A 16,143-nucleotide genomic window follows, 5' to 3' on the forward strand; every position below is an offset into this window, starting at 1 on the left:
CATCATTGTAAAAAAAATTGCACAAACTGAGCAAAATAAATAAATGAAACAGTTTTTTTTTTATTATGCCTATTTTCTAGTTTTGGAAACTGAGGCTCAGTGGGATTGTAGTTTTGTCCAAGTCATTCTAAATAGCTAAGGCCAAGAAAAGTAACTAGGTTTTCTGATCTCTAGCCTTGTGTGATTTCTTTTGCATCAAACTACCTTTCTTTTTTAAAAATTTTTTTATTATTATTACAGCTTTTTATTTACAAGATATATGCATAGGTAATTTTTCAGCATTGACAGTTGCAAATCCTTTTGTTTCAAAAAAGTGGAACCTTTCTTAATAAGTGACTGCTGTTTTTCCTTCTGTCCTTAGATTTCCCCTCCTTCCTAGTTTTTAGGTTATCCCTGATGTAGCAAAAATACACCCTAAATTCCAACAACCTATGATTTGTTTTCATTCTGATTTCAACACAAGCTAAAAGTATGAGAAGAATGCAAACTAAAGGCTTTAGTAGAAAAGTAGCATTTACTTTGCTTATTGACTAGATTAGGAAGCTATTATTCCTTTAGGTCCAGTCAAATCAAATCAAATCAACAAACACTTATAGTATTAAGTACGTAAGATGTGCAAATCACTAAACTAAAACAAAATACATAAAATACATACATAAGGCAAAAATGGTAGTCCTGGCCCTTAAGGAGTATATAGCCTAATGACAGAAAAAATATGTAAACAGGTAAACAATATATGTAAACAATAAAGGATATTGAGTTGATAGAAGGCATTCTGAGAAGGGAAGTAACTTCTACAGAAATGGGAACTTGTGAAGTCTGTGTAGTCCAATGGTAAAACAAAATTTAGGATGACAGTGATGAAGATGATCCAATGGCCTGGGAAGCAGTGGATAATCTTGGTATCTTCAATATCTGACTAAGATCTAAGTTCTCCATATTGTCTGCTTCAGCTGCCTTCATGATCATATGTTGGAGTCTAGCTATAGTGAATACAGAGAGTATGAATGAATATCCAAGGCCAAACAGAAAATAGGCTTTGCAATCTCCATTTGTTAATCTGAGTGCCAGTGTTTATATACCTTCTAGACTAGTGTTACAAAATTAAGAGCTACTTTCAGATGACATCCAGGGTTAATGCACAATCCATACTTTGACATTTTAGTATCCACTTTAACTATCAATACCAAGGTACTTATCAACATAGAATTGTAAATAACATAGTTGTGATGCTCATCAAGATCAACAGAATAGTTGTGGTTTTTATCAATTCCAAAGTACTTGTCAAAATAGTAGTAAATAGCAGAAATTATCATACTAATCATATTAATAATGAGGTATTCTACCTCAAGTATGTCTTTTAATTTATTGTTAAAGGGTAAATAGTATAGTTAAAATGTCTTCTTCCTGTGGCATGCATTCTCCATCAAGATTACCCTAAATTTATCAAGTGTGTCTTTATAATTCATTTTTAGGGAAATGATGAGCCAAAAGTTTGACTAGCTGCCATTCGTGAACCAGTCTTTTGCCTTTCATGGATTTATTCAATACTGGCCTTCTACAATCATAAGAACAAATTTTCTCACTAGCCCTTTTCTTCACAGGAAATCTTCATGTTTGGTGATAGAGATCCTTAACTCCCCAATGGATTTGAGGCCTATTGGTTATCCTCAACCTGGGTTAGCCTTTCTGGCAAGGCAAAAACATGTACAGTACATTGGTGAGCACTGCACATGGTATAATTTCTTGTATCCACTGGTGAGAGTTGGGCAAAGGTGAACATCAAAGGTGGATGAGAAGCCCTGAAAAGAGTTCATCAAATCCTTATTGAGTACTCTACATACCCCCTGTGGAGCAAAATTATAAGAAACCTGGAAAAGTAGGAAGTTGGAGAAAAGGCCAGATTGTAAAAAAAAAAAACTTTAAATGCTGAACAGAGAAGTTCGATGATTCATCTTGGAAGAAGTAAGCAACTTTTGGAGTTCTTTGAGTATGGCATCATATGATGAGATCTAAACTTTAGAAAAATTACCTTGGCTACTGAGAGGAGGATGTATTTAATTGGCAAGAAATTTGAAGTAGTGAGACCAGTTAATGAAAAACCATCAAAAGAGATTGAGAAAGAACAGTTTGGATAGATAGGAGATCTAGGAGTACAGCATCATAAAAACCTGGTAAAAAGAGTGTATCCAGAAAGACAAATTAACAATAGCAAATACTAGGCAGCTTGATGATTCAGTAGATAGAGTGCTAGACCTGAACTTGAGATGACCCAATTTCAAATCCTGCCACTATATGGCTTTAGGCAAATCCCTTTACTTTGATCTTCCTCAGTTTTCTTATCTATAAAAAAGGAGTGAAAATAGCACCTATACCCCAAGGTTTGTTTTGTTTTGTTTTTAAAGATAAAATGAGATTATATTTGTAAAGTACTTTGCAAAACTTAAATGGCTATATAAGTGCTTACTTGCTAAATTGTACAAAGAGGTTGGGAAAGGAACAGGATCAAGAAGAAATAATTATATTTTTAAATTTAAAGATCATTGTTGATTTTGGAGAGAACAGTTTCGGTTGAATGGTGGAGTCGGAAGCCAGATTGCTTATGGTTTAGAAGAGAGTGAGAGGAAAAGAAATGGAGATAAATAATGTAGATAGTTTTCTCAAGTAGTTTAGCTACCATGGGAAGAAGAGACATAGGATGATAACTAATAGGGTTGCTGGCATCAAGTGGGAATTTTTTTTTTTAAGTTTGGGGTAGACATGATTATATTTGTAGGGAATTGAGAAGGAACTAGACTATAGAGAAAGATTGACATAAGAGATAGGGAAAAAGAAAACTGTGATAAGGGAAGTACTATGTAGAGAGTAGGGGTGGTTTTGGCAAGGAGAAGGTCTGCCTCTTTAACTGAGATCAAAGATAAAGAGGAGAAAGGAAGAAGTTGTCTTAATTTTATAAAATGAAGAGGAGAGGAGAAAATTAAAAAAAAAAAACCAACTGTCAGTTTTTTCCCATGAAGTTTGAGGCAAAATCATTAGTGTAAAGAATTCAGGATCAAGAGCTATGATAGACTTGAGGAAGGGTGAGAAAATCTGAAGCAGCTGCTGTGGAAAATAGACTAGGCAATCAATTAAGGTTTTAGATAAATGTGTTTGTATTAAACTTGATTAAATTCATTTTAGTAATGGAAAGGTGATATTATATACATGAAAAAAAGTTTGCATGAATGATAGATCATGAAGAAAAGAAAATCAAGAAAACAACTGATACATAAATACAATAATGTGAGCGATAACAATAAATCAGCTGAAGTCTACTTTATTATGAATAGCTCTGGGGCATAAGAACTTATAATAAAACAAACCTCCTTATTACTAGAGAGGTGGGCAACCACTGATATGAAATCAGGTGGTTTTGTTTAAGTGTTTCCCTTTGATACACGTGTTTATTGTATAGGGAGGTGAAGATAAGGAGAAATGATTGTTGTTCAGTTGTTTTCAGTCTTGTATGACTCTCCTTTGATGCCATTTAGAGTTTTCTTAGCAAAGATGTTGGTAATTCCTTCTCTAGCTCAAACAGATAAGGAAACTGAGGTAACTAGAATTAAATGACTTGCTCAGTGTCACCCAGCTAATAAGTGTCTGAGGTCAGATTTGAAGTCAAGGAATATGAGCCTTCTTAACTCCAAGCCTAGTACTCTAATCACTGTACTCCCTAGCCAAGCCAAGGAGAAATTACTGTGGTATATAAAACAAAAAGCATCAACAAACCTTTAATAATTCATCTTTATCAATTGCTAAATGGAACTAAAATGATATTGATTATCATGATGATACAGGGTATTCCAAAAATTTTCATGCAGTTAACTTATCTTTTGAGATACACTGTGTACCAGGATATTGACTTCTTATCTTCTTCATAGAGATATTAGAACCTGAGTCACTTTATAATAAATCTTTTTTCTTCTCCTTTAGGTTCTGTTTATGAAATGTTTGGAAATGAATGCTGTCTATCAACAGGAGAAGTGATCAAAGTAAATAGTTTCAAAATAAAGAAGATCATGGCTAATATTTGTAAGGAAAATGAAGATGGTCAATGTTCTCCCAAATTTGAACTGCCTTTAAATTTTCCAGGTACAATATCTTGTGATCATATTATTAATTGTGTCTCTTCATTTGAGAAAATGCAGGAGTGTGGGTTTTTGCTTTTGTTGTTGTTTTTTTAATGCATTCATACAGTTAACAGGAATGAAGCAATTGTTCTCACTCTAGGGAAAATGATCTGTTATTCTCATTCATAGTTTTGCTGTATATATGCTTGAGAAATCTTTATTTTAAAATGTCATATTAACTTAGCTTATTTTGATTTGGAATCCATACAATTCAAGCAATTTAAAAGAATGATAGAAATTCTTGAGCTTTAAATTTTCTCTTTCTTCCTCTTAAACTTCCTTTACTCAAAAGTCTGAGTGATTTATCTTTTGTAAGGAACATTCCTCCTCCAAAACCCCCTTTAAATCCAGGCTCACATTTATGTTGTTAGACATTTTCCAAATGAAAGCTATTTTATTTGATAATGATAATAGTAAGAGGTTGGATTTATGTAGTGTCTTTCTACCTTAGACCAATTTCCTTTTCAACTAGCAGTGTTTTCAAACAGATGTGCAGATTTTTATCCTTCCACCAGAAGGAATGTTTCCTGTTAAAGTTAAGACAGTTAACTTTTTGCCAATGTTTTCATAAGGCCAGTTGTTGCTCAAGACATCCCTTTGAGTTTTCCTATTTACATTATTGCATGATTTGAGTTGCTGGCTTGGAGAAGTTATTTGAGATATATTTGCAGTTAGAGATAGACTTAAAGGGAGAAAAATATTAATAATGAGTACAAAATCAGAGAATGCCTTCCAACTAAAATGGTTATCAACAACATATAAACTGCACAAACTCTCCTTCTCCAAGGTCCTCTAGCTGGTGAATTTGAGCATGTAGACTGAGTTCAATCCTGAGGCCTCTAAAGGCCTGGCCCCTAAAGAGAATGATGATCCTTTTCTAAAATTCTCTGGATTGTTATATCCTCACTTTGGGGCTTGGAAAAGAATCACTTACAGTCTATATCTGACTTATTTCCCATAAGAGTAATGGAAAGATACTACTCATCAAATTTGCAGGTTGTGTGTGTGTGTGTGTGTGTGTGTGTGTGTGTGTGAAAAATTAATACCCTGAATAACAGAGTTGGGATCTAAAATGACATTGACTATCTAGAATGTTAGACAGAATCTTCTAAGATGAAAATTCAGCAGGGATAAATGTAAATTCTTGCACAGATCTTCAACTTATTCAAAGTGCAACACAGGTATGTACAGTTAAATAACAATTTGTCTGAAAAAAAAAAAAACTTGGGGTTTTAGTGAGCTACAAGTTCTGGATATTGTAGCAACAAAAAGAATTTGTTTAATCCAGGAATGCTTTAAGAGAGGTCTTTTGTTCCAGAACATAAGGATATGTTAGTCTGGATACTTTGCTCTGATGAGATCACATTTGGAATATTATTGTCAGTTTTGTTCACCACACTTTAGGAAAGACACTGACAAAACTGTCTTTGAGGATGGAAATTATGCCATTTTTTCTTCTTTGTTGCAATAAGTTATATTATAGATTTAATTAGATTGAATCAGAGTGTTGGACTTGAAGTCAAGAAGACCTGAGTTCAAATTTTGACTCTGACTCTGACATTTATGTGCCAGAGGCATGCTGGTAAATGTTTTAAAACTAATTCTTCAGGGGGAAAAAATTACTCACATATAATTACAAATATGATCTACATTATCAACATTTTTGCTGTTACTTTCTTAAGTTTAACAAGTAGCAAAACAAGAGCTTAAGCCCTTTGACCATTTCTGAGATCCAAAAGTACATCCTGAAAATAGCTATCTCTGGCATGCCCTTGTTATGTGATGATGTCAAATCTTACTTCAGTCACGATGTGACTGTGGACAAGTCACTTTACCTTAGAAGCTTTCAGAGTGTTCGACTAAATGACTTATCCCTCTTCCTTTTAAAATTCATGATCCTATGATCATTTGAAGACATCTGATTGCAGTAGGGGGTTGCAAAATGTTAACAGGCTTTGTCTCACTGGAAAAATCCATATAAAATACTAATACTCTTTAATATTATCAAGAAATAAGGTTTTCAGGTGACTCATGGAAATTAATGTATATAAAAATTTTACTTCTTATATGAATTACATGAATTACATTTTCTACACAATCCCAAAAGGTTTCAGTTATTTTGATTGAAGAGAGATATTTTCTCTTTAATAGAGAGAGTTGTTATCTTACTAGAAGCATTGAATTGGCTAAAGGAAAAAAAAATCAACTAAACAAATGACTCTTTTCCCCCATTCATAAAATAAGTATAATGTTTAATATATAAAAAAAAATTTAGAAAAGCATTTTCTCATTGATTTATTTAGATGAAGATAAATTTTCTGTTTTAATATTATACAAATAATATTCATGCTGCTACAATTTTCAAAAATAATGGAAAACACACCTTATGTTATTTTCAAACATTGTTAATTGTATTATAATCTACCTCTTATAATCTAACCTTTATGGTTAGACCTTTAAACTATTAAAAAGAAATCTAACAGTATAGTTTTGCCTGATTCTTCCTTCTCAATGCTTGAATCTCAATTGCATGTAGAAAACAATATTGAATTTACTCTAAAAATAAATTTGCAAATATTTTCATTTCCTTAAAAATAAAACTTCTGTATTTGAGACACACATAAATTAATATAAATTATATCTCAAATATAAATATTTGAGGATAGATATAGATATATATTTTGTTTTATGGGATTTGTTTTGTTTTGTTTTGTTTCATGTTTTTTTCCCCACCAAATTTGATGGTAGCAGCAGTCATCTAGGAATCTTCCCTATAACATAAAATATGTATGTATATTTTTCCACATAGATACACATGTCTAAATGCATACATATGCATTATACACACACACACACACACACACACACACACACATATGTGGAGGGGGAGGAAAGCAGGAGAGTATTAGTCAATAAAAACAAATCAGCTAATATTGAATTTTTTTATGTTTTCATTTAGACATCATTTGTTAATTGATTTTTTAAATTTTAATTTGGATCTTTGATTTCATTAGGTTATGAAAACTCTAAATAGATGCAGATTGTCAAGTGACTCGTTTATCATCTTAGAAAGTTGCCTGAGACTTACTATCTCTTGCCTATAGTGTTATAACTAGTAAGTGTCCAGGACAGGAGCCTAGAGTCTTTTTGGTTTCAAGGCTGGCAGGGATGTAGTTCATTCTCCAAATGTGAAGCATTATCCTATGGTCTGGACTCCCCTGGAAGGAAAACCCTTTGTGAATGCCAGAGAGATAACCTTTTTCTCACAACATTTGGAAAGCTCATCTTAACTGTAAATTAGGGTCCTTGTAGCAGCTGCTCCCAACATATGAAGTCTCACACATGATACCCTTTTTTTTTTCTCTCTCTGAGAGGCTTGTTATTCACCAAAATTCCCCTTTCTCAGCTGGATCCCAAAAGTTTTAAATTTGGAGTTAATAATGAGGCAATCCTTGAGGCTGGTACTGTCCAAGAAATCTCCCTCTTTTGGCTCCTAGGTTGGATTTTGTGATTGACTGCCTTTGGAATGCCTTTTCTCTGCTTTGGAGGCTCAATTCAGGTTCTCTCATACTTAGAGCATATAGAGAGGCACGCCTTAGGAGCCCCTACCACTTGGTCATATAGTTCCTTTCTTCATAGTTACCATATTACTGATAGATTATCCCATTGACACCTTAAGACTGAGATCAAGAAGTAAACATTGAGGAACTCTCTGCTTGGCCCATTATGTTAGTCCTCCAGTTCTTCAATAAGCTTTTGGGCCAAGTCAGCCACAAGCAGAGTTTGGCTAGATTTACTCATCTTTGTTGTGTCTCCCTGGAAGGAAGAAAGAAAGATGGGAAAATGTTGCATCGCCCTAGATCGGTTAATTCCCCTTTATAGGTCAATACAAAAGGGTGGCTCTTCCTATGACATCCCATCTTATACAGTGAGAGAGGGGGAGTTAAATTATTCTTTGGGGGTAACCTACACAGGTGTGTAAGTCTTTCTCCAGTATAGTCAAGAGGCTAACCCAAGACATTCATAGATATGTATAGATACATATTGTGTGTGTATAGATGTGTGTACGTATGTATATGCGTATGAGTGTGTTTGTAAGGTATGTATAATCAAAAGTCCCAGAGACAGCCTCAAGAACCTGTGACTTATCAAGTTGATGGGGGAACTTTTCATCAACCCCCTAGAAATGATGATTTTAGGAGAGTGGCAAGGGGGTTGGTTCTCTTCTCATGTCAATCAAGATTTTCTATTCTCCCAATATGAGTCAAACTAAAAAAAATGACATTAATTTGTGTGCCACTTTTAGAGCCTGACACCAGTATCCTCTGTTGCTCTAGCTTTTTTTGTTACGCCTTTCCATCTTTCTAACTACTTTGCATCTGCCAGTCTGCTTGCCAAGTCCAACCTTCCCTGCAGAACTCTGTGGGAGCTATCCAACCTGAATTCCAGAGTAGACCCAGTAAAGCAGATGGTTTTATTTTAACATTGATGTTGCCTGTAAATTGAGATCAGCTAGGTGGTGCAGTGAATAGAGGACCTGGAATAAGGAAGAGAGATTCCAGAAATCCAATCTAGCCTTATACCTTTATTAGCTGTGTGATCCTGGACAAGTCATTTAACCCTGTTTTCCTCAGTTCTCTGTGAAATGAACTGAAAAAGAAAATGGTAAACTATTCAGTAGTTTTGTTAAGAAAATGCCCAAAAAGGATCATGAAAAATCCGATACACCTGAAATGACTCGACATCAGTGCCAATTTTCTGGGGCTCTGAGAAGTTAAAAGGTCTTAATTAGGCTTGTATAATAAGTGTCAAAGGCAGGATTTGAACTTAGGTTTTCCTGATTCCAAGCCCAGCACTCTGATCACACTAGGTTTCAATTCTTTTGTAAGGCTTATCAAACTAAGTGCAAGTAAAACTTACTGCACTATCTCAAGACCTAGGAAGAAAATGGAGAGGAGCTTTTGTGTATTGATGATGATGGTAATAGAGATGTTTGTCTTTGTTTAGCATTCAAATCAAGATCTATTTAAAACTTCAGTTTCAAAGGAAAACTATATTTTGCTTATGTTGGAAAATGGTATGGTTTTATAATTTGAATTTAATGTGAATGGATTTTAATTGTTTTGCATAACTGTGGGTAACAGATTTGGGGGGAAATGCTGCATGGTAAACATCAGCAAATATGTCAGGCAAGGCACCACATTAGGGGGAAACACCACAGCATATGTTGACAGCAAAAGAAGAATTGCTGCTGTTCACCCTTCACACCAGAATAATTTTTTCAATATTTACCTCCCATGTGTACAGTGAGAAACATATGGGTCTTTCCATAATCGTAAGCATAAACAGGTGGCTACTTAGGTAGGTTTAATTCGAAGGCAGCATCCATATTGAAGCAAAGCAATCAGCTCCACATGGCTCCCCAACTCTTTCTGCTAACATTCCATTAGCAAAATTAAGACCGTTTAAATAAAGGGGAGTGTGGAGTCCTGCCTAAATTGGTTTGAAAAAAAACCCTTTTCAGAGCCATGAATAACAGAAGGTCTGAGAATTGTCTTTGCATTTTGTGATTTCTTTTCTTTGAAGATATAGTAGCAGCTGATCATAATGAGACTTTGAGTAAATCAACATTCACATTTTAAATGTTCCAACACTTTTTATTTTGCTCTATAATCTGCTTTTTATAAATATGTAATTGTAATAGTGAAACTTTAAGCAATGCTTGGGGCAGGAGGTCAGAAGGAGTGAAAGGTGGATCATTCCCTCTCTCCCCTCATTTTAGGGCATGTGATGGGAATCTAGGAAGCTTATCTCAATCATGTAGTTTCTGGGGAAATACTGAAAGGTTTGGTCTAACATAAATTCCTCCATGGATTCTGAATTACTCAAGGGGACTTCTGTTGTCTATATAATCCCTGGAATAGTTCAGCATGCTGGGAGGTAGAGAAGTTAGCTGTTCTAATGTGCTCTCTCTTGGGAATTCCCAAAACCAGTTGTCAAACTGGGGCAGCATTGGACATTCCCCTTCTCTATTAAGGGGGTCTCTGATATTCCTTCGAGATACAAAATATCAGGAGGTCTCTAGAGCCTTTTTTTAAGACATGATTTTTATTGAACATATGTAACACTTTTACATTATTAAAAATACTTTACAATAAGAAAAAAATCAGCTTTAAAAAACATTTTCTCTGGATTTATCCTTCTACAGTTTAAGCAAAAGAATATGATATCTATATATGTATATATATTTACAAGTATGGACACAGAATACTTATGGACTCACTTCATCAAAATACACTACACACATATGTATAGATACTTACTGATAAGTATTTTCACAATTAATTAATAAAGCACATCCACCTCTTTGGGTTTGTCTTTGTATTTCTTTCCACAGACTGAATCAACCTTTAAAAAGAAGGGAACATTGTCTCTATTCATTTCCAAAGAACAACCTAATGAAATAGCTACAAAGTGCCTGCTCATGTAAAATTCTACCAATATTTATTGGAATGATATTTCTTGGTTTTTATAAGAGAAGGTAACCGCACAAGTCTGAAAACAAAGTATACATTTTCTACAGAATTTAAGGCATTTAGCAGTTTTGTTGGGTCCCTAGAGCCTTTTGAATCCTCCTTTTTTCACTGGGTATCATTTTCAGACTGATACAAGAATGATACTTTACTTGAATGTAGAGAAAAGACCTCACTAGAATTTGCAGTTTACAGTAACTTTTAGGCCTATGAGCTTATGTTTATTTTTAGTCTTTACTTTTTTGAAGAGAAAGGTATTTAAATATAAATTACTGCAGATAACAGTTTTATGGACAAATTCTCATTCAAGCAGGCCCCTTAGGCAGAAAAGGCAAGATTTCTTGTGCTATCTTTACGAATAAAAACTATTTATTAAATATCCATGGTGTGTCAGACACTATACATGTTACTGTGCTTTCAAAATAATGCATAAGTTAAAGAGATGAGATTTTTAAAAATGTTTTGGTGGAGGTTTCAGAGAATTATTGAATCATGGTTTTGTAGAATATGTAGGGAGAGAAGGAAGGAAGGAAGGAAGAAAGAAAGAAAGAAAGAAATTACACACAAAGACTTGGGCTTAGAATCTGTTTCTTTACTTAAATGCAGATTCAATTTAAACTATTTTAAGCAGGTATGATTCTAACCTATTTTTGAAGATAGATTTACAACTGCACAGCTTCCCTGAGTCTGTCTTTTCAATCTTTAACAATTTTCTCCATTGGGAGACAATCCTATATAATTGTGGTAGATTTTCCATGATACTACTTTACTTCATTTTCTCTTTCTTTTTGTTTTTGAAGGTGGGTTTCAGTTTATCACATTTCTTTCTATGAGAATCTCTCATATTTTTGAATACCATACTTAAATTTCCCCTAAGTGTTTTATTTGGAACTGAATGATTTCAGTTCAATTCAATTCAACATATGAATATATCATTTAGTGCCTGCCTTGTAGAAAGGACACAAAGTTTAGATAAGATATGTAGTCCCTATCCTCTTATAGTCTAGTACAGTGGTTCTCAAACTTTTATTTTCAGTATCTTTATCCTATTAAAAATTATTGAGGATCTCTCCAAAGCATTGTTGTTTATCTGGGTTATATTTATAGACATTTACCATATTGGAAATAAAAACTATTTTTGAATTTATAGACCCTCTAAAAGGGTTTGAGAGATCCCCAGGATTCTCTAGACCATACTTTGAGAACCACTACTAGACTTTGGTAGAAAAGAGAGAGAATGCAGAGAGAGAGTTGGGCCGGGAATCCGGATGATTCATCTTCATGAGTTCAAATCTGACCACAGACACTTACTAGTTGTATCACTTTGCTTAAGTTGCCTGATCCTGCTTGCTCAATTTCCTTATCTGTAAAATGAGGTGGAGAAGGAAATGGTAAACCACTCCAATATATTTGCCAAGAAACCTCCAAATAAGGTCACAAAAAGTCAGACACAGCTAAAGAACAACAGAAGTAACAACTACACTCTGATTATCACAATACAAAATTAAATACATGAGAAGTGCATTAGAGAGGCAGAAGATAAAAACAAGAGAGAAAAAGATCATTTCTGGGAATTGGAAGAGCCCTAATAATGGTTAGTAGTCATGTAGCACTTTGAAAAGTCTCATTTGAAATGAAAGCTTATGAATAAAGATTTACTTACTTTAACTATCCCAGTACCATAAGTATTCCTTTTGATACTTTGATCAGGGAAACATACATTTTCTTTACCATTCCCCAATTCCATTCCATATCTTTTGCAGTGATATTCATTAGCCAGAATAATTTAATATGAACCAAGTTAACTTCTTTACCTTATTCAAGCTTATGGGTTCTTAATATTTTTTTTTGAGCCATTGACCCCCTGTAGTTATTTGATAAAACCTTTGTAGCTCTTCTCATAATGTTTTCAAATACACACACACACACACACACACACAAATACACACACACACACACACACACACAAATACATAATATTATCAATGATTAGTAAAAATATTTTTTTCCTTTTACAAATTCACAGACTTCCTAATCTCAAATCTACCACCTTGTCAGAAAAAGTTAACCCCTTGCTACTCTATATGCATGAAAATTAGAGTACATGAGTCTATCTTACTCCACTCAAATAAGATAGTACTTGTCAACAATGGGATATAAAATGAGTATAAATTGCCTAAGCTAAGTGTAACCTGGTATTCAAGTCTTGATCATCTGCTTAGGACTCTTCTAATTAGAGGAGAGAATAATGACTCCACACTGTGTCTAATTAAAAAATGAGTTGGCAAAATAGAGAAGCTGTCTTCTTACTTTGAGAAAAAAACATGCAGTTCCACCTCCTTTTTGGGAAGAAATCCAGAGAGAGAGAAGAGATTTTGTGAAGTGGTAGCATGGAGAGTGCTCTATCAACATTTTACTGATTTTCAGTTTGCCTCCTTAGATTTTTAGGGAAATTTCTCCTTGGATGACTCTGTCTTTTGGTTGAGATGAGATATCTTGCTCTCAGTTATGAGAGTTCATTCATTGTGTGTTGTCTAGTATATTCTAATGGATATAAATTATCTGATTTATGTTTGCTGTCTACTCAGATGAATGGGTTTATTTGCTATTCACTATTTGTGATGGATTTTTGTATAACTAGCTTTATATAGCTTGCTTAACTAGAAGGAACCAAGCCTTCTGATGTAAGATACATCTATTTCATCTTTAAGGAATAGAGAGCAGGAAAGTAACTATAATCTAAAATCATCTGCCCTATAATAACACTACTTAGGTAGACAGATTTAATTCTAGTCCATTGCTGTCTCTCTCTCTCTCTTTGAAGTAATTTTCAACAGAATGAATGAGACTCATTGGTAACTAGTATAATTTGGAAGACAGTTTTTTCCCTTAAAAATACTACAACCTAAAAAACTAGAAATTAACATCTACTGTTTTTCTGATATTAAAATATTACTCTATAGGAAAAATTATCTAATAATTTTAATAATTTTCAGGCCCATTCTTTGTAATAGATATGGAAGTAAAATTGATGTCAGATTTACCACTATGAGGCCTAACTGGACATTCTTTTTTTTTTTTTTTTTTTTTTTTTGCTGAGGCAATTGAGGTTAAGTGACTTGCCCAGGATCACATAGCTACGAAGTGTTAAGTGTCTGAGGTCAAATTTGAACTCAGATCCTCCTCACTTTAGGGCTGATGCTCTAACCACTGCACTACCTAACTGCTCCTTTAAAGTCTATCTGTAATGATGGTGGAAATGGATTTAAATGTTACTGGCACTAAGATATAGGGGAAGGTTATATGGCCTAAGTTATATGACACTTTGTGGCTTTTTATTAAGAAGGAATTTTTTCTTGACTTGTATAACTCATTGAAGTGATAGTTTAATCAGTCATTTCTTCTATATTCTACCACTTAATTTTTCTCAACTGTTCACACAATCATATATTAAGGGAAAATAAAGGGAACCATAGAAACATTTTTCTTGTAGTGTGGATTTCTAGGGAGAAAACTCCAAAAGGTGCAATTATTTTGAGATAATGATGCTGCTAAAGGAATAAGGCATCTTAGCTAAATTTTTTTCTTTATTATATTACTTTATAATATCCTGAGTTTTCTAATTATTTTAGCATAACCAACCCACCTACCTGAAAACATGAATTTATTCACAGAGGGACTTCTATATATCATCAATCAAATTATGCAAGTTTTTTATCCCTTCCTATTATGTTATTTTATCTAGTTCTTTGGCAACTATTATAAGAATTGTTGAATTGTATTTAAGAGACTAACAAATCTAGGCTTTTAAAAATAAATTTTCCCCCACACAGAAATGAGATCAAAGAACAAGGTGTGTTCTATGATTGTAAAGAAGTTATTATTCTATAGGATATGATAAGCAGGAGGATTTCAGAAAAACCTGGAAAAACTTTCATGAACTGATGTAGAGGGAAATAGGCAGAATCAGAAAAACATTGTGAGGAGCAACATCTATATTGTATGATGAACAATTGTGAATGACCTGGCTATTCTCAGCAATACAATGATTCAAGACAACCTCAAAGAACCCATGATGAAAAATGTTATTTGCCTCCAGAGAGAGAACTGATGAAGTATGAATGCAAACTAAATACAAACTCTTCCTCCCTCCCTCCCTCCCTCCCTCCCTTCCTTCCTTCCTTCCTTCCTTCCTTCCTTCCTTCCTTCCTTCCTTCCTTTTCCTCTTTGTCATCCTCTTTCTATTTTCTTTTTCTTTCACTCTTGACTGTACACACATGACTGTACACATATAACCTATATCAGATTGCTTTCCCTTTCAGGAAGGTGGGAAGAAGAGAAATAAAGAAGATGGAACTCAAAAAAAAAAAATCCCATTTCCCATCAATAGCTCTACTTGGTTTTCATTCCATGGAATATCAGATCTCTTTCATGATCACCTGAAATCTCACTAACACACAGATTGACTTAATTTTTGATATGTGTTACTTCCCTTGGACTTTCTTAGTTGCTTCTCCCTTTATCCAGGTCTTTATCTGAGGCCTGGAAGGTGGAGCAATAAACTCATCCCATAGCCTTCTATAATGCTCTGAGAACATTAGCAGTTCTCTTTGGTTTCTACTCTATGATACACTATGCCCCTGATAGGTGTATGCCCTTTGATGGGCCCTCTCCCTTTTTTAGCTTCCTTTTGTGTGTTGTCATTCCTTAATTAGATTATAAAATCCTTGAGGCAGGAACCATCTTTTTCTTTCTTATTTGTATCCCCAATACAGGATGATTTCAGAAAGACCTGGGGAGACTTACTGATGTGGAGTAGAACCAAGAAAACATTGTATATAGCAACCACAAGATTATTTGATGATCAATTGTGATAGACATGGCTCTTTTCAACAACGAGATGATTCAGGCCAATTACAATAGACACATGATGGAGAGATCCATTTGCATCCAGAGAGAGGACTATGGGGACTGAATATAAATTACAACATAGTATTTCACCTTTTTTGCTATTTGATTGCTTTTTCCCCCCCTTTCTCATTTTTTCCCTTTTTGATCTGATTTTTCTTGTGCAGTATGATAAATGTGGAAATATGTATAGAAGAATTGCGCATGTTTAACATATTGATTTACTTGCTATCTAGGGGAGGAGGTAAGGAGAAGTGAGGGAGAAAAAAATTGCAACACAAGGTTTTTCAATGGTGAAGGTTGAAAATTATCTGCATGTATTTTGAAAATAAAAAGCTATTATTTAAAATAAAAAACTTATGGTAAGATTGAAATGAAGGCTTCCTTCTTCCCTAACAACTCCCTTCCCACTGCTCAAGACAGTTTTTTCCTTAGGAATTTATAGGAATCTCCTGATTACAGCTAACTCAATGCTTTTATACAAACCCCAGCAGGGATACTAAAATCACTCATCCAATTAAAACAGACTTCTT

The 16,143-nt window shown here is 34.1% G+C and overlaps 1 protein-coding gene across 1 annotated transcript in view; it reads left to right on the forward strand.

Moving 5' to 3' along the window:
* THEMIS (thymocyte selection associated) overlaps positions 1-16,143 on the forward strand; it is a 104,647-nt gene that overhangs the window by 61,854 nt on the left and 26,650 nt on the right. Inside the window, exon 2 of the mRNA XM_031964295.1 lies at positions 3,973-4,131. Within this exon, the coding sequence (XP_031820155.1) occupies positions 3,973-4,131 (159 nt within the window). The remainder of the gene's footprint in view (positions 1-3,972; positions 4,132-16,143) is intronic.

The sequence above is a fragment of the Sarcophilus harrisii genome, chromosome 4 (assembly GCF_902635505.1).
Source record: "Sarcophilus harrisii chromosome 4, mSarHar1.11, whole genome shotgun sequence".
NCBI lineage: Eukaryota > Metazoa > Chordata > Mammalia > Dasyuromorphia > Dasyuridae > Sarcophilus > Sarcophilus harrisii.